The 22,295-nt window shown below is 66.5% G+C and overlaps 1 protein-coding gene across 5 annotated transcripts; it reads left to right on the forward strand.

Annotated features, from left to right (window-relative positions):
- Nucleotides 1-2,445: 2,445 nt before the first annotated feature.
- Nucleotides 2,446-21,313, forward strand: FBXO25 (F-box protein 25). Of its 5 annotated transcripts, XM_037526736.2 has the most exons (11): nucleotides 6,271-6,320; nucleotides 11,308-11,490; nucleotides 12,513-12,616; nucleotides 13,195-13,244; nucleotides 15,057-15,149; nucleotides 15,640-15,733; nucleotides 16,684-16,868; nucleotides 17,554-17,736; nucleotides 18,731-18,874; nucleotides 20,313-20,339; nucleotides 20,732-21,313. In XM_037526736.2, the coding sequence occupies exons 2-11, from the start codon at nucleotides 11,375-11,377 to the stop codon at nucleotides 20,819-20,821; spliced, it is 1,086 nt and encodes a 361-aa protein (XP_037382633.1). In that variant the 5' UTR covers nucleotides 6,271-6,320; nucleotides 11,308-11,374; the 3' UTR covers nucleotides 20,822-21,313. The 5 variants fall into 5 exon arrangements, with proteins under 5 accessions (XP_054557079.1, XP_037382633.1, XP_037382637.1 ...); XM_054701104.1 differs by lacking the exons at nucleotides 6,271-6,320; nucleotides 20,313-20,339; nucleotides 20,732-21,313 and adding exons at nucleotides 2,446-2,486; nucleotides 19,010-20,306; XM_037526740.2 differs by lacking the exon at nucleotides 20,313-20,339.
- The last annotated feature ends 982 nt before the right edge of the window (nucleotides 21,314-22,295 follow it).

Genomic DNA, 22,295 nt, shown 5'->3' on the forward strand with positions numbered 1-22,295 from the left:
GGAAAAGGGCAAAACCAACATCCGAGCGAGGGAAAGGCCGCGTCGCCCCCACGGCCCCGCCGTCCATGCCCTCGAGGGCCTCCTCCCCACCCGAGCCCCTGGTGCCCGCGCCAGGCCGAGCGGCCCGCGGGCTGCTGCACCTGGGTTGCTGCACGGCGCCCCCAGGTCCCTCCTGATCCCCCGTCCCCCAGTCTCCCCAGCTCCCGTCTCCCCCAGCTCCCGTCTCCCCCAGCGCCCGTCCCTTGGGCTCCGGGAACCGGGACCACCCCTTTCCCCGGGGCTAGACTCTGACTTGGATATTGCACTTTGAAACAAACTCCTCAAGCCTTGAACCAACCAGCCCCGCCATTCTGCTGCTCGGTCCTGTCTCCCGAGGAAGGTGCTCCATGTTGTTTCTCACAGGACGCGAGCCAACGTCCGTCGCCCGCTTCCCCGCAGCCTGCATGAGCCCTGGGTCGCCCTGCATGTTTCTGCTGAAGCCCCAGGGTCCGGCCGGTGGGCTGCTCTGCGCGAGGGGCGCAGCCACCCTGGCCAGGACAGCCAAGCGGGGAGAACACACGAGAGCCGCACCCCCAGGGCACCCACTCAGTGCTCATTCCGCTCCCAGGTTGCTGCTGAGGGGCGCCTGAGGCTTGGGGGACAGCGCTGGAAGCAATGGCGCATCCATGAGAAGTAAGTGGGAACCCTGGGGCCACCACAGCCGAGGCCAGTGCGCAGACCTGGGGACACAAGGGCTCCCCACCTCCCCTGGGCACCAGCCAGGGCTGGCCAGGGCTTCCCCCGGGAGACAAGGCTGACGTGCCCGCGCAAACCTGCTGCTTTCCCCTGTGGAAGAACAAAGGAAAGTTTGGCTCCAATTTCCCTGGCGCTCCCCCAGGGAGGCAAGCAAAACGGGAAGGGATTGGCAGGACCCGAGGCCCTGAGGGTCAGGCTAGGGGTTCTCCGGCCTTTCTTTTTCCTGCGTAACCCTGACTTGCTTCACTTCGTGCCTTCTGTGAGCACAGCTTGTTAGAATTCTATGGCCAGTGTTACTCTAGTTTTTTGTGTCGATGTTTTCAGACACTTTTCCTCCATTTTTGCCCCATTACGTGCAGGGCCGCGGGCAGTGTGCAGCTGGGACATCCCCGCACACTGGGCAGGGATTTCGTCGGGCGCCTCCGAAGGACAGACTGTCCCGGGGCACAGGGGCCCTTCACATTTTCACGTTCTCCAATCACCTTGAAAGTTCCCGGCCGTGTTGGCTGACCGCAGTCACCACTGCCGAGCGACATGCTGCAAACAGGAGAAGACCTGACGGTGCTCACCGCAAGAGCAAGGCTGTCTCTTTGGGTACCTGCGGATACGGGCCAGCACAGCGTGCACCTCTGCCCGCGGCCACCCGCCCCGCCTGCCCATGCTGCGTGTCCAGCAGGAGCCCGCACCCCACTGACACGCCCGCCCCACAGAGTGCGCGAGGCTTGTGGTCACTTGACTTTAAAAATTATAATTAAAAATTAAGAGTCGTAGTGATGATGGAATTCTACGTTCCAGTCTGACGGGAAGAAGGGTCAGTGGATACCGGGACTCTCGACCTCCAGGCCAGGTGGCTTCTCGGATTCCAGCGCCGGTGCTGTGGGCCTCACTGCTGGATCTGACTCGGGGTTTGGTGGCTCCGCGTCTCCCGCCTGAGGAACCCGACACAGGACACGCGGGGCGTCTTCTCACCCGGCTGGGCCCTGCGGCCTCGCGGGTCAGCCGCCTGGAGGCAACTAAGCGCCACCACTTCCCCATCATGACACCGAAACAGCTAATTCTCTGTCTTGGCCAGAGAGTGGACATTGCTGGTCCCCTGCAGGCCTGAGCGCTCTGGCACCCAGCCCCGCTTGGAGCTGAGTTTGCCCACGAGCCCCGGCTCCAGGAAGGCAGCAGGAGGCTGCACCCCACTCTGGCCGGCTGCACCCCGCCCGGCCCGCTGCACCCCACCCTGGCCCGCTGCACCCCCGCCCGGCCGCAGGCACCGGAAAGCCAGCCCCAGCCTCACGGAGTGGCACCTGATGCGTGTCCAGCTCGCCAGCAGGGAAACGCGCCAGCCTTCCCCGCAAAGGGCGCGGCTCCGAGCTCCGCCCACGCGGCGCGGAGACGCCCACCCTGAGGCCCCGCGAGCCGCCCCTGCCCCAAAGCCTGGGCTGCTGCCCCGCGGCGCTCGGGGCGGGCGCGGCTCGGACCCCGCCCACCTCCCGCCACGCCCACCTCCCGCCACGCCCACCTGGCGCTGCCCAACCCTCACGCCCGCAAGGCCCCGCCCACGGCGCCGCGCCCCAGGGAGGCCCCGCCCCGCCCCCAGGAAGACCCGCCCCGCCCCAGGAAGACCCGCCCCGCCCCGAGGAAGACCCGCCCCGCCCCCGAGGAAGGCCCGCCCCGCCCTGAGGAGACCCCCCCCACCCCCCCCACACACACACACACACGCGGGATTCCGGCCGACCAGGGAGCGACCTCCGGAGCGGAGAGTGAGCTCGGGCCCCGCGCCCCGCCGGCCTGTCCTGCACTGCCGGCCCCCCTCCGCGGGCCCCCCCTCTCCGCGGGCCCCCCTCTCCGCGAGCCCCCCCTCTCCGCGGGCCCCCCTCTCCGCGAGCCCCCCCTCTCCGCGGGCCCCCCTCCTCTCCGCGGGCCCCTCCTCTCCGCGAGCCCCCCCTCTCCGCGAGCCCCCCCTCTCCGCGGGCCCCCCCTCTCCGCGAGCCCCCTCCTCTCCGCGGCCCCCCCCGCCTCCGCGGGCCCCCCCTCCTCTCCGCGGGCCCCCCCTCCTCTCTGCGGGCCCCCCTTTCCGTGAGCCCCCCCTCCTCTCCGCGGGCCCCCCCCCCCCGCCGTGCGGGCGGCCTGGCTCCGGCGCGGAGGCGCGAGCGGCCTCCCCGGCGGGCGCGGGAATCCAGCGGCCCGAGGGCGGCGCGGGCCGCGGGCGGAGGGCGCCGGGCGAGGCGGCGGCCCCAGAGGGCACTGGTCAGCCGGGACTGGGCGAGAGCGCGGCGGTCAGGGCCGCACGGAGACGGCGGGCGGGGCCCGAGGACGGCGGCGCGGGGACGGGGACGGGGACGGGGACGGGCTGTGGGCCGGGGGAGCAGGTCTGTGCCCCCCCCCGCGCCCTCCCGGAGGCAGGTCTGAGCCCCCCCCCCCGCGCCCTCCCGGAGGCAGGTCTGAGCCCCCCCCCCCGCGCCCTCCCGGAGGCAGGTCTGAGCCCCCCCCCCGCGCCCTCCCGGAGGCAGGTCTGAGCCCCCCCCCCCCCCCGCGCCCTCCCGGAGGCAGGTCTGAGCCCCCGCCCCCCGCGCCCCCTCCCGCCGGCTCCGCCGGGGTCCCGCCTGGCGGCTGCCCCTTCTCTGCTCAGGACGCTCCTCTTTCCCGCGCCAACCTGCCCCGCGCTGTGGCGGCCGGTGGCGGGTCGGCGCTGCCCGGGCCTGGGCCGCATCCCGGCGGGAGGCCAGGCCCGGGCACCTGAGGCTTCCGCAGCACCGTGTCAGGATCCTGCCCGGCTCCGGGAGCCCCAGCCGGCTGCGCCCCCGCCCCCTGCTCCCCGGCCGGGACCCTCGCGCGCCGACGCCCGAATTCAGCTCCTGATGTGTCTGGGGAGTGGTGAGACGTGGACGCGTCTGCCGCGGCTCCTGCGGCTGAAGGGTGCCCCCTAAACGCTGCCCCCCCCTTTCTCCTGGCCTGCGCTCTTCCTCTTCACTGCTGTGCAAAATACCTGGGCGTCCGCCCTGCCCAGGGCTGCCCTCGGCCCTCCCCGGGCCGCGGGACCCTTGGCCCTGCACTGCCAGCCCCACCCCTGGGAGCCGCGCCTCGCCGGAGCCGGCTCGCTCGGGCCCGGCCGCAGGGCCCGGGTGTCTCGGTCAGTGGTGAAGCGGTGACGGCGCTGGCCGCCTCGCGCAGGAGCGGGGAGGACACGGCGACAGAACCTGTCTCAGAAAACCGCGCGGGAGCTGGGCCGTCCCGCTGCATGCCGCGGGTCAGGCGCGGCCGGGCCTGCTGTCCGGTGCCGAGGCTGCTGGGCTGACAGCCGCTGGCCGGCTCCGCTGACGGTGAAAAGCAGGTGCTGGATTCCAAAGGCTTAGAAAAAAAATTAAAGGAATGTAAGACACCTCAGCCGAGGGTTCAGATGGATGCGAGTGGAAAGAGCAGCAGCTTGGAGCGACTGCGTCAAATAAAATGCGGCGTGAACATTGCTCAGCTTTTCCTTCACTGTCGCTGGCAGAAAAGTTTTACCTTTAATTGTTGCACATCTCACGTCCCTAGTGGACAGTGCTGCTCTCAGTGTCCAGCCTGGCCGCCCGGACACCCGGGCAGAGAACTCTGGGGTGGGCCCAGTCTTGGTCTTGGGGGCCAGAGGGAGCAACATTCTCGCTTCTGCCACTAGATGCCAGCGGTGCCCTCCCGGGTGACCACACGGTCCCCAGGACAAGTCTGCTGGAGCGAGGGGACAGGCCCCTGGTCGGCCGGACGGCAGCTGCTCCCCTACGCTGGGGCCGCAGGCAGACCTGGGCGTCTTGTCTGGAGCGCGGGAGCGGGAGCTCGCCAGAGACGGTTCCTGAGCCGCCGGCCCCCCAGGCCCAGGATGGGAGGAGGAAGAACACCCCAGACCTAGAGACTGAGAAAGAAATTTGGGGAGAAAGGGGTGCAGGGTCGGGGAGCCCTCCCTCTGCTCCTTGGGCCCGGCCTGGTGCCTGCACCCCAAGCCCCCTTTGAACAATGTAGCCCGAGCCAGCGGCGCCCTCAGGAAGGGTTGGAGGGCCTCAAAGCCAACTCCGGTCCTGGGAACCCAAGGCCTGCACGCGGCCGGCCGGGCGCCCCTGGCTGAGCAGCCGACGCTCATGCAGACCTGGGGCTTCCCCATTTGGGCCTTTCAAGGCCGCGGGGTGACCCGGCTTCTCGGCTGGTGAAGGGGGCAGGTGCAGGGCGGGCGCCGAGGTGCAGGCTCAGCCCGGCGGGCGCCAGGCAGCAGAGGCGGCTGCGCTGCTCTTGTCTCCACAGCAAATCACGCTTTCGAGTGACATGACGGCGAACTGAGTCTGGAAACGCTCCTCCAGGCCGGGCGCGGGCTCCGCGGCCCACACAGCCCGACAGGCCCTTCCCGGTCAGGAGCGGGCGCTGCGCAGCGACCGCCGGGGTCGGGCGGGTCCACTCCTCGGAGGGCGACGGGCTTCGCTCGGGCTGCTGGGGGGCGGCACCCACCGCGGGCCGCGCAGACATCCCTGGGCGCTCAGGCGCCTGGTGGGGGAGGGGGGGGGGCCCGTCGGAGGCGGCCCCGCCCAGGGCAGAGCGTCCAGGCTCCGGAGCCGAGCCCGCCCCGACCCCCGCCTGCTCTCGGGCCTCGCGCGTCCCTCAGCCCCCGCCCGGCCGGGAACCCCGCGGGGCACTGACGGCCGCGGGTTTCGCAACCACCCGCGCCGGAGCTGGAGGGCGGCTGGGCGGAGCTTTGGGGTCCCTCGGCGGCGGCCCCCGCGCCCCCAAGGCCACAGCGCGGGGGACACGGCCCGGGCCCCGCGGCCCGTCCAGCCCCCGACGGCGCCCTCGGGCGCTTCACAGCGTGGCCCGGAGCGCGGGCAGCGTCGGGGGGCGGGCGGGCGGGGGGTCCGACCGCGGCAGGGCCGGGGCGCGGGGTCCCCGCCAGCGCGGGGGGCCGAGGAGGCGCCGCCGGGACGTCGGGGAGGAGGGACGCGCCCCGCCCGCAGTCGCCGCGGGCAGCTCCCGGGTTCCCCGGGCCCCGGGGACGGCGGGGGCACCTCGGCGCGACCCGGGCCGCAGGGGGCGCGGACGGGGGCCCGACACGCGCGCGCCCCGCGGCCGAGCCGCCCGCGTCCCCCGGCCGGGCGCCCCGAGGGCGCAGAGTCGCGCCCCGCCCGGGAATGCGCGGCCGCGAGCAGCGGCCGAAGGGGCGGCCGGGCCTAGAGCGGCGGCCGGAGGGGGGGCGGGGGCACCGAGTCCGCGGCGCTGGCCCCCGCCTCCCGCCCCGCCTCCCGCCCCGCCCCGCCTCCCGCCCCGCCCCGCAGGCCGCGCCCGGAAGCCCCGGCGCGCCGGGAGGCGGCGCCACGCTCGGGAGCGCGCGGGCGGCGGGGCTGCGCATGCGCGGCGCTCCCGCGCGCGGCGCGGCCAATCGGCGCGCGGGGGGCGGGGCGGGCCCGGCGCGCGGGCGCGGGCGCTTCCGGCAACAGCCGCCGCCGGCGTCGCGGGCCGGGGGTGCGGCCGGGCGGGGGCGCCGCTGCAGGCCGGGGCGCGCGGCGGGAGCGGCCCGCGGGGCCCGGCCCGACCCGCCTGCCCGCGCGGCCGCCCGGGGTCCCCGAATCGGCGCCGTCACCGTAAGTCGCCCCGCCCGGGCCCCGGAGCCCCCGGCCCGCCCGCCCCCCCCGGCGCCCCGAAACCCCGGCCGCCCGCCCGCCCCGGGCCGCGGCCTCCGCCCGCCGAGAGCGCGCCCTGAGCGCGGCGCCGGCCCGCGGGGTCTGGCCGTCGCGCCCCCGAGCCCGGCCCGCCCCGCCGCGAGACCCGGGCCCGGAGCCGCGCGCCGCCGCCGCCGCCCGCCCTGCGCGTGGAGCTGCGCCTGGAGCTCGGGGCGCGCCTCGGCCTGGGGGGCCGCCCGCCCGCCCGCCCCCGCCGCGGCTCCGAGGGCGGCGCCTCCCTTCGCGGCCGCCCCGCTGCGAGCTCGGCCCGGGCGGCGGCCCCGGCGGCGGCGGGTGGGGCTCGGCCTGCGGGGCGCGGGCGGTCGCCGGGCGGGGCGGGGCGGGGCGGGGCGGGGCGGGCCGGCCCGAACGGGGTGACCCGCGTCGCGCCGGGGGACCCGGCCTCGCGCGGCCCGGTGAACGGCCGCTGCTGCTGCTAACAGCGAGTGGGCGCGAAGGACCAACACCTCGGTCTGCTCGGACTTTCCCGCCCGCAGCTTCCTCGCCCGCGGGCGCCGCCGGGTTCCCGCCCCTGCGCCGCGGCCGCCGTGCGGGAGGTTGAGGGGGTTCGGGTAGTTCGGGCCCAGGTGCCCTTTGACGTCAGCTGACCTGAGGTGCGGTGAGCTCGCGGCACAGGTGATGGTGCGGCTGAGGCCGCCCTGTGAAAGGTTGCTCTCACATGTCGGTGCCCCCCAGGGCTCGTTTCCGGGGGGGGGGGGTGCAGACAAGGAAACTCCCTTTAAAAATTCCGAAACTTTGGTGATGTCGTCTGACTTGCTAAGTCACACACCTCCATCAGGAGCGGTTTTTGGAGAGCCGGTCTTCCCAGGGGGACGCGCCTTTTTTTAAATTTTTGTTGTTGTTGTTGCCTTTGTTGTTGTCTCTGTGGACGCGCTCAGGAGGCTGAGCTTGTGGTTGGTGAGCACATGCACTGCCACAGTTCGCAAATAAGACTTCTGTGCTCTCAGGAGCATAACATGACAAACCCGTGGATGCCCCATCTGCAGAGAAGCAAACTACATCAATTTCTCAGTGTCGTCAAGTCAAAATGAATTATCTGTAGAATTTTGATAATTGTGAAAGAATTGATTATCTTACTGAAAGCACCCGGTTCAGTCTTAACTTTACAGCAGAAACTGTAAATGTTATTTTTTTAATCTTTTATTTATTTATACAATAGCTGGGGTACAGGCCAGAGGCGCGGGAGGGTGAGAGAATCCACCAGAGCCAGAGCGGGGAGCAGAGCAGGCAGAAGGACCGAAGGACACTGCTGAGGGGAGCAGCGGGCGGCAGGAGGGGTCTGCGCGCCATGCGGGACCCTCCTCCACCGGGGAGCAGCTGGGATCGAGGCGCCGCAAAGGCCGCGGGCAGCTCGCAACCAGCGCTCAACCGCTGCGCCACCGGGAAGCCTCTTTCATCTATTGCTGTGCGTCTTCTCCTTTCTCACAATGGCGCCTTCGGAACAGCGTAATATTTCTGTCTGCGCTGGTTTTCTCACAAGTACCGTACTTGGTTTGCAACAGGTGGTGGCCACGCGGATCTTTTCAAACAGAACCGAAGGCATAGTCACATGACATCGCCAAATTCTTAGGCAAAGATGTTCCTAAAGATGTGCTTGGGGCTTTTTTTCTGTATGTTTTATGAGGCTAAATCTATCGCTCAGCTTCGCCTGCTCCAATCGCGGTACAGCCTTCTTCAAGCGTGTTCTCTGGCTTGCCCTGTGAAGGTCTCGAGACGCCCTGCAGGGTGAGGCTGATCCAATAGTGCTGAGATTTAGAATGATTTTTTTGTTGTTCAAATTCTTTACTGAAGTGACACGGGTTACAGGGTCGTTCACTTTGTAAAGGAAACCCCTTTGGCTCCATCCCACCGCTGGGCTCACCCGGAGTGGGCTCACCTGGAGTCCACGGGCCTCCCCACTTCTGCGGCCTTCTCAGATCGCAACCGCCACGAGTCATCTGGCTCACGCCGTACCGCCTGTGGGACGTGGCATTTGCTCTCTCTTCTGCTCCACGGCTATGTGCACTCTGACACCTGACCCTGGGGGCTTCAAGCCTTGAGCGTGGGGTGCCAGCTAGTCTCTGCAGGAGTTCCCAGCCAGGCTTGGTTTCCCCCTGACTTCCTGCGCCATTGCCAACTTCGCCAGGGCTCCAGCAGGTTCACCTCCCGCGCCACCCAGGAGGTGTTTTCTCCTTGAGCAGGATTGCGAGCCTGGGTTTGCTGTCTTATGTATGTGGGGATTGGGAAGCGAGTTGCTGCCCCCTGCAACTCTGTGTTCTTCATCCCTAGCTTTCCACGGCCTCCCTCGGGGCATTTCTTTTTTTAAGATTATTTATTTATTTGTTTATTTATACAAGCACTGGTACAGTCAGAAGCGCGGGAGGGTGAGAGGATCACCAGAGCCAGAGCGGGGAGCAGAGCAGGCAGAAGGACCGAAGGACACTGCTGAGGGGAGCAGCGGGCGGCAGGAGAGGTCTGCGCGCCATGTGGGACCCTCGCTGGCGGCCGGGGATCGAACCGGTGCTGCAGAGGCTGCGGGCAGCTTCGCAGCCCAGCGCTCAAACGCTGTGCCACTGGGGAGGCCCTGGGCATTTCCTTCTTAAAGCCCATCCTTCTTTCACCTTCCCCCCGGCCACCCCCGGGCCACCCCCGGCTGTCCTTTCCGGCTCTCTGGCCCGTCCTCATCTGTCCCTGGACATCGGGTCCTGGCGTCCCTGCTGCCCTGCTCCGCCTGCGCTGCTGGTTTTTCAAAACTTGTTACCAAGTCCAGGTCCCTCGCGCCCCATGGCCTCCCCCCGTCTGGGCCGGAGCCTGTCTTGCTCCGCAGCGAGGCCTGCTCTGCCTCCCTGACCGCCCCGTGCGCCCCCGGCCCCTGTCCTGCCGGGACGGCCGCACCTCCCTGTCTGCAGGGCTGGCTGTGGCGCGGGTGGGTGGGGACCCGTGGCCGGGCAGGCTGAAGCCAGACTCTGTGTGGGCTGCAGCGCCGGGCTCGCGAGGGGTCGCCGGCCGCGGCCTGAGGGATAAGGGGCGTGGTGGGGTCAGAATGCAGGACAGAGTTTTACGGGCACTGCACCTAAGGGGACGTGGTGACCACACCTGGTGGCCACACATCCACATTTGCGTCAGCCGAGCAGCAGACGTCCCTGCAGGCAGAGGGGCCTGAGTCCGCCAGAGCCAGTCCCGTAGTCAGGCCCATGGGCCTGAGCGCCCGGCCGGCCACACTCCGCATGGTCTAGGATGCGCTGCTGGGGTCTGCAGATAGCACGTCACCCGCAGCTGCCCATGAGTGGCCAGCAGCAGCCAGCTCGTGGGCACCCACACCCGGTGTCCACCTGTGAACGGACCACTGCTCTCGCTGCCCTCCCCAGGACACCCCCGGCCCTGTCCTGGGGTGGTGATGGTGGTCAGTGAGCACAGTAGACACTCACCACCCGTGGCTGACTCCATGTGGATGCCCAGTGTGGGGTCGCCGGGCGTGCGATGTCCCATTTCTCACTTCTCCGGGCCCTTCAGGCCACTTCCTGAGACAAGTGTTCGCGTCCTGCCGGCTCATGCAGGCTCCTCTCAGGTCCTCACCAGCCATGGGCCCGAGGCCCTCGCCGTGGGTGCCTCCCAAGTGTGCAGTGACGCCCACTGCGGCTCTGGCCACGTCCCTCTGGTCCAGGGCCCAGCTCTCGTGGCCCGGTGGCTCCGCACGTCTGGCAGAAACGTCTGCTGAGAGCTGCCACCTCTCCCCAGGGGCGACCCCGGCTCGGGGTTACCGGTGGATGGTTTGCTGGGAGCAGCTTCCCCACGTGGTGGGTCTCAATCTGCAGCTGCTTCCTGGGCTGTGCAGAGGAGCCCTTGAGGCGCCACCAAGCAGCCACCAAAATAACAAATACGGGAAAGTGTCAGGCTACAAAATGAACACACAGAGGTCTGTTGTGTTTTTATATACGAATGAGAAGAAAAAGAAAACAATTCCATTTACAATCACGTCACGGAGAGTTAAGCTAACCAAGAAGGCAAAAGGCTTATACAGGGAAAACCGTGAGACGCGATTGAGCGCAGAACAAGACAGACAGGACGGAAAGAGAGTCCGTGTCCATGGTGAGGAGAAATACAGTCAGGGTGACCGTTCCCAAAGAAATACATGCCTCTCATGTCACGCCCGCTACAATGCCATGGCAGTCTTCAGGAAAATAAGGTTAAAAAATACAAAAAGTTACACAGAAACCACGAAAGACCTTGAATAGCTAAAGCAATGCTAAAAACTAAGTTTCCCGTCACCTGATGTTGAACCACATTATAAAGCAGCAGTAATTGAAACACGATACTGCAATTAAACTAGACACGTGGATGAGCGAAGTGGACGCCGAAGCCCAGGATGAAATCCTGTTCACCCTAATTTATGGCCAGAGCACACCCTGGGGTTTTAGATCTAAATCCTCAACCCGCTGTGAGCGCTTGCGTGTGCGTGTGCGTGTGTGTGTGTGTGTGTGTGTGTGTGTGTGGAGCCGGAGCGCCCCGGTGTCGCCCTTTCACACGTGACCATCCCGTTTCCAGCAGGCTGGGCCCTTGGGTGCTGGCTCTGCCTCCCGAGCATTTCCACACTCCTCTGCTTTCCGTGCGTCACTCCTTTAATTCAGCGCCGGGAGCCCTGACGTCTGTCCTCAGGTGGCCGCCTGCCCGTGGGGGCCTGTCGTCTGGCCCTGCAGTGACAGCTCCCGGGGCTGGGCTCCCACCTGGCCCGGCGCCCCGCCCCCGCTTCAGAACCACAGCCCGTCCCTGTGTCCCCGGAAGGCGGCGGGTGGCCGGCGGGGTGCCCACCGCGGTGCTGACCCGAGTGAGTCAGCCCAGGTCACCAGTGTGTCCCCAGCGTGTCCTTGGCAACCTTTGACAGTAAGAGACGTTTACTCTTTAAAATCAGCCCATAGGCCCCAGTGAGACGAGCTGCTTCTCGCGGGTTCTGCGTGACCTGCGCTGGCTGGACAACGATGCCCTTCCTGGGCCAGGACTGGAGGTCGCCTGGGTGGAGCTGGATGAAGACAGAAGACGGCTGGAAGCGGTGCGAGCCCTGGGGCGAGGGCCTGCAGCCCGGGAGCCGTGGCCTGTGAGTCCCGCCCCAGGCCCCATCCCTGTCCCTGCAGCCCCTTCCCTGCAGCCTTGTCCCCACCGCCCCGTCCCTGCAGCCCCATCCCCATCGCCCCGGTGTGGCGAGTCGCGGCCGGCTGCTGCCTGGGTCCCTTTCTTTAATGGGACTGCTGTGGGTCACCTGCATGTCTTTGGAGACATGTTCCTTCAAGCCCTTTGCTCATTTTTTCATTGATTGGCTGTTAAAGGTTCTATTAATTTTTATTTTTTTAAAGATTTATTTATTTATGCATAAAAGAACTGGAGTACAGGCCAGAGGTGTGGAGGGTGAGCATTCTTACCAGAGACAGAGTGGGGAGCAGAACAGGCACATCCACTGGCGAGGGGAGCAGCGGGGAGGCGGGAGAGGGATGCTGCGCCCTGTGGGTAGCTCCCTGGCCGGGATCAGACTCAGGCCACAGCGGCTGGTCATAGCTTGACAGCGTGAGACAGCCCTGCTGCACCAGGGAGGCCCAGGCCTCAGTGTCTTTGCCGCGCTATTTGAGCAGTGCTTATTTGGTTAATAAGAAAATGTTGTAATAGTTTCAGTTCGGTCTTTGAGAATAGAAGATAACCTGAAACGTCGAGTGTTTCTTAGCATCCGTGGGGTCCAGCCAGTCACGTGGGTGTGGACATCATGTTGCCACGGACACGTTCTGGAGCATTTAGGGTCTCTGTGATCTGTTTTACTAAAGCATTTTGAAGTCCTAAACATCCCTGGCTGAGCTAGCAGAAGCCCCAGGAGATCCCGAAACAGTCGGCTTCCTGGTAGGACGTTATCAGGAAAGCCAGGTTAAACCTCAGATTTCTCAAAAAATTATCTATTGACCTTGTCATTTCAAACCTTTGATTTGGATCTTTGAAGAGTAACTGCTTGCTTTCAAAATTTAACATGGTTTCATTTTGATCTCCTGAATTGCAAACCATTTATTACCTTTTCTGTGGAGAAAAAATAAAGATCTCCTTGTAAAAGTCTTTCAATCTTTTTTCTTTTTGTTTCAGTATCTTAAATAGTGAAGATGAAGAAAAGTTCAACAATGAAGAGCGTGAATATGTATCCAAAAAAAGGAAAAAGGACCATTTTAACAATGACGCAAATGCTCAGTGTAAGAGCGTTCTCGTGTTGTGCTGTGTCCTTGTTGAGTGTGTTGACGTGCGCGCCTCTGGCCGCGAGGCAGGTGGACGGGCTTCTGACTCCCTGCCCCGCGTGCAGGGCTGCCCACTGCCCCGGTCCCCCGAGCTCTGTATTTCACGAGAGTCGCGAAAACAAGACTTCACTGGTGAGGCCAAGGCCGTTGGGCCTAAGAACTGGAGTCCAGCCTTGGGCTGTGGTGGCTGCGGGGCCAGCCCTGCCCTGCCTGTCGAGACTCTGCTGGAAAAGTGGGCTCGGGCACACGCGGTTGTCATGAACTTCGTGCCTTGGGTCTTGAGTTCCTTGAAAAAGGTATTTTAATAAATACCGTCGAAGGTAGCAAAAGTTTAGCACTCGGCTCCCGGGTACCTGAGCATCGGCTCCCGGTGGCTGGTGGTTAAAGTGATGCGGCACCCGGAGCTGGCCTCTCCCACGGCTGGGGCTCAGCCAGACGTCATTTCTCCTGAAACGTTTGGCTGCCCTCATGCGCTTCCGCGAGGTCTTCGCTTGGAAATGTTTCACCAGATTTTAAAAATGTTAATTTTTTTGTAGGTTTTTATCGGGAAAAATGGATCTATGTCCACAAAGAAAGCACAAGAGAAGTGAGTGTTCTGTCCTAACGAGCCTGTTTCACGCAGTGGGTTGAGTGTGACTTGGCTGTCACACCAAGTCACTTTGCGATGTCACCTCTGTGGCCCTGCCCCACGGCCAAAGCGCATCAGGCTGTTGAGCCAGCAGCTCGGCCACGCGGCCTCGGTGCTGGGTGTGGCACGGGGCGCAGGCGGGGTGGGCGGCCTGCAGGGTGGGTGTGGGCCATGGGGCAGGTGCAGCCGCCCCCCTCCCCCCAGGAGCAGGTGCAGCCGGCCCTGGCCTCTCCAGGTCCACTGAAGCGTTTCCCCAGTGGAAATCAATTCCCCTCCAGCCCTGTGCTTCCTTTTTCTCACTCTGGGGACACCCCTTTTGCAGCCTGAGACCGAGTTGCCCGCCTGTGGCAGCTGGGAGGGATGGAGCTGCTGCTGCTCAGTGTATATGGCGGAGCCATGCGAGTGCTGGCAGTGGATGTTCTGGGACCCGCCCAGCTCCCCAGAAGCTTCAGGACTAAGCTCTGAGATTGAGAGCTGTAGGGCTGCTCTGGGGCACCCAGCTGGTTCGCAGTGCGCAGCTGCCCTCATCCTGGCTGCAGGGCCGTGTGGAGAGCGGTGTCTGGACATGAAGGCTGAGCATAAGCGGCCACAGCAGACCACTGTGGCCTCAACTGCGCCTGTCTCCTGCTCTGCCCTACTCCTGGGAGGCCAGGTGGCCGCACTCCTGCCCTTGCCTGGCAAGGCCGGGCCCTATGGCCCCCAGCAGGGTCTCCTCCTCGCTCCAAAAACTGTTGTGGTCTTCCCTGTTGTGCCATAGTGGGGGCTGCCCCCCTCCCAGAGTCCCTGTGGATTTGGGTAATGGAGAAGGAGTCTTGGGGCCTTAGGCAGTCCACAGGCCTTTAAACTGAGCAGGGGACAAGCACAGGCCGGGCGGCCTGGCCCAGGACAGCACCATCTCTGCCCTTGGTCCCAGAGGGATCTCGGCTGGGCGTCCATGCTTTCAGGGGCGCGCACCCCTGCCCCGGCTGTGCGGCCTGGGTGTCCCTGCGGGCCCTGGTGCCCGTGACCACACTCCCAAGTGCTTTTGCGATACCAGATCCCACAGGAGGGCAGGACGCCTGGGGGGAAGCAGAGCCGGCGCTGGGTGGTGAATAAGGCCCGGGTGCCCTGTGTTCCTCACACCTGTGAATCGACTTAATTCCCCCCAAAAAAAGAGGGGGCAGGGACCTGTGTGGCCTCCTGGGCAGCAGCCTTGGGAGCAGTGCAGGGGAGAGACGGAACACTCGGAGGTCTAGAGGGGCTGCCCCCCAAAAGCGCAGCCCCTGCCCCAGCGCCTCTAGTCAGGGTCGCTTCAGAGAGGAGAGTTGTTGGGGATGCAGCGGTGGAGGAGCCAGTCTGTTGCCTGGGGCCGCTGTCAGTCAGCACCTCATCTCCTCCCGAGAGAGAGAGCGGCCTGCGGCCTTCAGCACACACTGATCCCCGTGTGCCTGAGACTAGGGCTCTCGCCCTCATGAGGCCCGTGTGACCGGCTCCTGGCTGGCCAGCAGGAGCCTGGGGCCGGGGCCCACAGACCAGGATGGGTCGGCGCTTCCAGCCAAAAAAACACTTGCTGAGGAGTGGGAGGAAGTGGAGACACCGGCTTCCCCTGACTTTGCCCTCAGCAATAAAAGCGGCTCCCTTGGCTGCTGGGCGGCATGGCCAGGGCAGCTGGCTGGCATGGCTGGCATGGTGTGGCCGGTGCGGCTGGGCCAGCATGACCAGGATGGCATGGCCGGGGCTGGGCAGCCTGGCCCGGCCAGCTGCCTGCTCTGACCCCACATTTCTCCCCAGAGGCACGGCTACTGCACACTGGGGGAGGCCTTCAACCGCCTGGACTTCTCCAGCGCAATCCAGGACGTCCGGAGGTTTGACTACGTGGTCAAGGTAAGCGCTTGTTTGCCAGCTGCTGCGATGGGCTGCGGCTGCTGCGATGAGCTGTGGGTGCTGTGATGGGGCTGTGGGGTGCTGTGATGGGGCTGCAGGGTAGCTGCAATGCGGCTACAGGGTGGCTGTGATGGGGCTCTGGGTGCTGTGGGGTGGCTGTGATGGGGCTTTGGATGGTGAGGGTCTGCCTGGGCCATCTCCAGCATCCCCACAGTGGGTATTGTGCGGCAGCCATCGGACCCATGTGCTCCCGCTGGACCTGCCAGCCTGCGGGGGGCTCACATCTGCGGAGCCAGCCGGCCCACGGGGCTGTGCCTTCACCGTGAGGTCAAATGCTTCTCTGCCACCGGGGAGGCTGGCAGCGCCGTGCAGGCAGGGGGCAGGTGGGCAGCTGCAGCCCTGGCCTTTGCGGCCTGGCACAGGCTGGTCTCCGGCCTATCCAGCTCACCAAGCAGACGTCTGCTCAGCTTCTTCCCTCTTTCTTTTGAAGCTGCTACAGCTCATTGCGAAATCCCAGCTAACTTCGTTGAGCGGTGTGGCGCAGAAGAACTACTTCAACATTTTGGACAAGATCGTTCAGAAGGGTAAGGTGATGACGGATAGTTTTATTACTTCTTCCACACTGATTTTTTTAAAAAGATTCATTTACTCATGCATACAAGAACTGGGGTCCAGGCCAGAGATGCGGGGGTGAGAGAATTCACCGGAGACAGAGGGGGGAGCAGAACAGGCAGACGGACTGAAATACGCTGCTGAGGGGAGCCAGGAGGGGTCTGCTGCGCCCTGTGGGTCACTCCAAGGCTGCGGGCAGCTTCATGGTGCTGAGACTTAACCGCCAGGGAGGCCCGACGACTAATAGTTTTAATAATCGATCTTCATTAGAAATTTGGTGCAAGGGGTGGATTTCTCCTTTATTTCCCGATTTAAAGTCAAAGGCCAGGCACCCCACACGCCCGCTGAGCCCGAGTTTCCGGCTGCAGGGAGCTGCCCCCGAGGGAGGGTGCGGCCCGGGGCCACAGGGAGCCCCATGCTTCTGCCTGGGTTAGTGGTTAAGGGGTGGAGCTTGAGTCCAGCTCCGTGGGGAGGGAACGACCGGCCTCACAGGCGATACTGCGGGCGGTGGGCCGGCCCTTCGGGCGTCGTCGCCCTGGGATAGTGGGGGCGCGCTCGGGGCGCCGAGAGCGGACGTGGGCTGTCGGTCCGGCTGCGAGACAAGGGACCCTCCCCCCCCGTTGCAGAGCGTGCAGCTCAGGGCCCTAAACTCGCCCCCTGCCGCATCCTGCGACCCAGAACCCCACAGCCGCCCCCGCCCGGCCGTGGGCCCGCCCCACTTCGCCCCCCTGACCCTCCCAGCCATGGGCCTGCCTGCCTCCAGGGCTACCTGGTGTCTTGGCCCCTGCACGGCCGCTCGCGGGCTGGGCTCGTGTCCTCCCCAGGTGCGGTGGCCTGTCTGGTCGTCAGCTCTGTCCATAGGTGATGGGTGCCCGGGCTCCCCGGAGCGGGCAGCTGTCCACCGTGGCTTCTGTCCTTCCAGTGCTGGCTGACCACCAGAACCCTCGCCTGGTCAAGGGCCTGCTGCGGGACCTGAGCTCCACCCTGTGCCTGCTCCTCCGGGGCGTGGGCAAGTCCGTGCTCGTGGGCAGCATGGACGTCTGGGGCTGCCGGCTGGAGGCCGTCCTCGCCTGGCAGCAGCAGCTGCAGAGCCTGCAGATGACTGAGGTGGGCTCTGGCTGGGGGCCGCGGGGGCTCACGGGGGCTCGCAGGGCTCAGCGGCGTCCAGGCGGGTCAGGGCAGGAAGATGGAGGCACCGTCACTACCAGGACGGCGGGGGTCCCGTGGGTGGCCGGGGAAACTGATCGGCCTCCAGGGCATGTGCTCCAGCCTGGAGTGGCCTCCGATGAGCCAGAACTCGGCCGGGCCCCCAGGGACCGCTGTCTCTGCCCGCTCCCGGGCCGCCATGGGGTTCTGCAGGTGGCCCCGGCCTCTGCGGAGAAGAGGCAGAGCGTGTCGGCCGTCTTGGCACTTCTGGTTTGTTCTGGTCACTCGTTTCCACAGAAAAACACTAACACCGGCGGCTCAGTGAGCGCCTGGCTGTGCCCTGCCCCTCATAACCAGAGCCGGCAGACCAGAGCCGGGCGGCCCCGGGGTCACGGCTCGCTCAGGTGAGGCTGCACTGCCCTGTCCCCGCAACGAGGCTCACGCCGGGAGCGGGCTTCAGAAGTGACCCCTGGGCTTCTGGCCATTGCAAAGCTGGGCCTGACCAGCGAGGGGTGCCTGAGTGAGGCAAGCGCAGCCCGGAGCCTGGAAGTCAGTCTCCGGAGTTGCTGGGGCCAGACGCGCGCTCGTAGACATGGGGTGCCCGCGAGCGCCGTGTGGTTGTCCTCACCTGGCCCTGCCCCAGCAGCAGGTGCGCACAGGCCTGACGCTCAGCGACCTCCCCCTGCACACGCTCAATGACATCCTGTACCGGCTCTCGGACGGCTGGGACGTGGTCACCTTGGGGCAGGTGAGCCCCACGCTGCACGCGCTCAGTGAGGACAGGCGGCTCTGGAAGACGCTGTGCCAGTACCACTTCGCGGAGCAGCAGGTGGGGGCGGGGCCCAGAATGGGGGTGGGCCGGGGTGGGGGCAGGGCCGAAGTGGGGGGTGCCAGAGGGCTGCCCCTGCTGGCCCTCCTGTGTGGCCTGCGAGCGTGCTGTTGGCAACCAGAGAACAGAATTCTAGAAACGTCCACACCACAGTGGCGAGCCCCTTGCCCCCGTCCTGACGTCTGGCTTATGGCCTCCATGCCCCCATTTGAGGGGCACATCCTCCCATGCTCACAGTCCCCCGTGGCCCGCGGCGCTGTCGGGGTCAAGCTTGCCCACCTCGGGGCCTACCCCAGAGCTGCAGGCGTCTGAGGGGGGCCTGTGTCGGTGGCCCTGCCCCACAGAGGTGGGGCACAGCATCACATGTCCTCTGCAGTGTGGGTAAAATTGAGGGGTGCCATGTGCACACCACAGAGGGGATGCCTTCTGGCCTGGCCGTGGGCTTCTTAGCCCTGAGTCCTGGGGGGCTGGGGGTGGGGAGATGATTCTCAGGGGCCTGGGGGTCCCCTGCGGTGAGGATGCAGGGCAAGTGCGGCCTCGGGCTATCTGCGGGAGGGGACGCCTCTGGTGGGTGGGCCAGGGACTCGGAGCAGAAACTCCGCCCAGGGTAGACGGGAGTGGGGTTTGAGGTGCCCCTTGAGCTCCCAGCTGGAACAGGCGTGGCTGCGGCAGAAGCAGCCGGGGCAGGGGGGCGCCCAGGGAGGACGTGGGGCGGCCTGGCAGTCTCAGGAGGACTGTTGGCTAGAGGCACGAGCGACACGGTCAGGGTGGAGCTGCAAGACCCCGAGCCTGGACCAGAACCGGGCAGGGGTCCCGGGGCCTCACAGCCGCGGGCCACCCCCGGCGGGGACCTGCATGCTCATTACTTAGTCCCTCACCCACTTAACCCAAGTTTCACCTCAGATCGTGTCTGGGGGGCGGGTGCTTCGTGAATTGCGCCAAGCGTCGTGTGATGAGAACCTCTCGATTCTGAGCAGAGTCTGTTTCTGTCCAGTTCTGTAGACATTTGATCCTTTCAGAAAAGGGCCACGTGGAGTGGAAGCTGATGTACTTCGTGCTGCGGAAGCGCTACCCGCCCCGGGAGCAGTTCGGGGACACGCTGCACTTCTGCCGGCACTGCAGCCTGCTCTTCTGGAAGGTGAGGCCAGGCTGGTGGGAAAGCCCCTGACTTCCGTGTGGTGGTGAGAACACGGGGGATTCTAGGTGGGGTGAAGTGGGGCGTGTTTCACCAACTACTGGGCAAAGGAACAAGTATCTTTGTTTTTTTTTTAAGATTTATTTATTTATCTATACAAGCACTGGGGACAGTCAGAAGCGCGGGAGGGTGAGAGAATCCACCAGAGCCAGAGCGGGGAGCAGAGCAGGCAGACCGACGAAATACACTGCTGAGGGGAGGAGCGGGCATGGCAGGAGAGGTCTGCGCGCCATGTGGGACCCTCGCCGGCGGCCGGGGATTGAACCGGAGCTGCAGAGGCTGCGGGCAGCTTCCCAACCCAGCACTCAACCTGCTGCGCCACCAGGGAGGCCCAGGAACAGTTGTTTTGAAAAGCAGAATGAACCATGGTGTGGACCAGCAGGCGGGGCTGGGACGCCTGGCCGCCTCCTGCCCCGGGGTGCCTAGGCGGACCCCGTGAGAGGTGCATCTGAGAGCCCGGCAGTGCTGGGGTCCCCGCACACGGCCTGTGCAGCCCCGCTCTGTCCACACTGCCAGGCCCCACAGGGCCCCTCCGCAGGTGTGAGCTCTGGCTCCGGCTCCTCTTCCCAGAGCCGTGCCCAGAGCCAGCCCAGACAGGCCGCAGCCGTTTCCTCCGCACTGGTCAGAGTGAACGCGACACCCCACGTCCCTGCAAACCGCGCCCTTTGGTGCGAGGCCCTGGAGCGTCCCCTCCGGCAGTCTGGCTCTGGCGTGTGTGGCGGTGGCCACACGGCCCCAGCACCTCCGCAGTGAGCAGCGTCCACTCCATGGGCGCTGTGGGCCCTGCCAGTCCTGGTTCACCTCGCGGTTGAGGGTGTCTGACGTGCGATGGCGCTGGCGCCTCCGTTGCCGCTGACAGTCCCAGCGGCCAGGGCTGCAGGAGCCCCAGCTGCCTGGAGGGGACAGCTCTGCTTAAGACGCACATGTTGCGCAGGCGTGCCCAGCTGGCCTCTGCGGCTGGGGGCACATCCGGGCCGGCCAGCCCCTGCGCCACGATAGAACCTCGGCCAGAGCCGGATGTGCCGGGCCGGGTGTGGGCCCTGGCTACGCGCCGGGGCTGCGTGAGCAGAGCGGCGCGTGGCTGGACTCTCGGACATGTGAGGATAAATGGCTTCCGCCTCGGCGCCACACGGTCCCAGCCTCCACACGCATGGGGCGCGGGGCTGCCCGCCTGCTTCCAGGCACGACGGGGTCGTGTCACGCCTTCTGCTGCCCACCTGAGGTGGGACAGGGGCTGCCGGCGTCAGGGCCTGGGTGGAGGGTGGCCCCTGCGCCTGGCCTCGTGCCTGGTGGTCTCAGTGATGTCCATGACGCGTCCTGCCCACTGCGGCTGACCTCTGCTCTCCTCCCTCCCGCTCTCCCCCGGCTCTGCGCCTCTCAGGACTGCCGCCTTGCTCTGTTCCTCAAGGTACTTGCATGCTGCACACGGGTCGGGTCACCGGCCGCCGACACCCTGTAGCCTGTGCCCCTGGACATCCACCCACACGCCACCTGCCCCAGGCCTGCGCCCCAGTCTTCCAGGCGCCCCCCGCGCAGCCTGACAGTCATCTAACACAGCCTGTTTTTCTTTTGCTGTTTCCCTGCTCCTGCAACTCGGTCTCGGGTAGCGAGGGGGGCGGTGGCCCCCGGGGACACCATTGCAGCGGGCCCTGCCCCAGCATGCACGACGGGGCTGCCCGGCAGCGGCGGGCATCTGCTGGACACTGCCCTCGGGCCCAGTTCTGGCCATGTCGCCGTCCCGCACCAGGCATTGGGGGCCCGGGAACCCAGTCCCCTGGTGACCTGCCTCTCCCCGCACAGGACTCGGGGCACCCCTGCACCGCTGCCGACCCCGCCAGCTGCTTCATGCCCGTGTCCCCGCAGCACTTCATCGACCTCTTCAAGTTCTGAGGCCCCAGCGAGTCGCATTGCCTGTGGCACCCCGAGCCCGGCCTGGCGGAGGGCAGGAGCCCGCCCTGACTGTCTGAAACGTGGCTCCGGGCCCGGGACCCGCTGGACCGGCCGGTGGCCAAGGGGGCTCCCGGCCACGACAGCTCTCCACTGGGGCAGGGGACGGTCGGGGCCTTGTAAATACGATATTTATTTTTCCTAAGATGTATTTTAGCTGCATTGTCGTGTCCAGACGAGCAACCCCCAGCGCTGCCTGGCCAGGGAGGGTCTGCGCCGGTGCCAGCCCCCGTGCCTGCCCCCGTGCCTATGCAGGAACCACCTCCAGGACAGGGGCAGCCGGGCCTCGCCCGCCTGAATGGCCGCCTGGCAGCCCCCGGGAGGCCCTGCCCATGGGCCGCGCCGTCTCCTAGCCTTTGGGTGCCTGCAGAATAATGCATGTCCGTTCTAGAAAATTTTGAAAATAAAGATTAATAAAAAGCAACTGGCCCTGCTCCTGCCCCCCAGGAGCCTGGTTGGCCGCTGTGTGCTGGGGCGCCCGTGGGCCAGATCCTGACGGAGGCGGCGCCCGGGAGGCCACACGGACATGGGCTGCCCCGGTCCCCAGGGGGGTCCCCCGGCTGAGCCCCCACGCCCTGGTTTCCTCGCTGGGACTGCCGCGGAGCAGGCGGGGTGGTCTCTGCTGTGAGCACAGGTGGGGCAGGGGCCGCCGCATCTGGACCCTGACCAGGCGGGACTGAAGGTGGAGGCCCCGACTCCCCAGACGCGCGGGGCTGGGCGGACGAGGGGGTCCTCCCGAGCTCCACCGGACCCCAGTTTTTGGTAAATGAATGCTCTTTGCCGAAGCCTGTGGGGGCGCCGCCCTGTTCCAGTCATTTCTCCTCCGGAGCAGATGCACCTCCGGGGGCCCGGCCCGGCCGCCGTGCACGAGCAGAGCGGCCTGGAACGACCTGGCCCCCCCAACCCCGCGCCCCGCCCGGGCCACCGCCTCTCCCTCCGCCCCGCCCCGAGCCTGGGGCAGCGCCGGGCCCCTCGCCCGGCCTGTCGCCAACGGGGCGTCCCGGTTCCCGTCTCGGGTTCGCCGGGGCCGTCCGGCCGCCTGGGTTCTGGTCTCCGGGCGGGTCGGGCTGTCCCGGCGCTTCCCCGCGTCCGGCCACGCGCCCCCCCCCCCCCCCGTCGCGGGAGCCGCGCAGTGGGTGGGCCGGGCCGGGCCGGGCAGGCGGGCGGCGCGTGTCCCGAGGCCGATGCTCCGGGACCCCGGGACCCCGGGCCGAGACGGCCCCCCGGGTGGAGCACAGGGCCCCGGGTGTGCCCGCCCGGGTCGCGGGGCGGGGATGGCGGCCGACCCGGACCCCACGGCCCAGCACCGCAGGCTCAGGGCCGCCCCGCCGGGGGCCCGTCCCGGCGTCGCTGAGGCGGGAGCCCCGGGCCTCCCGGGGCGGGCGCTGCAGGGGGCCGGCGCCCGGGCGGGGTGGGC

The sequence above is a fragment of the Talpa occidentalis genome, unplaced genomic scaffold, assembly GCF_014898055.3.
Source record: "Talpa occidentalis isolate TD23 unplaced genomic scaffold, MPIMG_talOcc4v2.1 talOcc4.4, whole genome shotgun sequence".
In the NCBI taxonomy this organism is placed as follows: domain Eukaryota; kingdom Metazoa; phylum Chordata; class Mammalia; order Eulipotyphla; family Talpidae; genus Talpa; species Talpa occidentalis.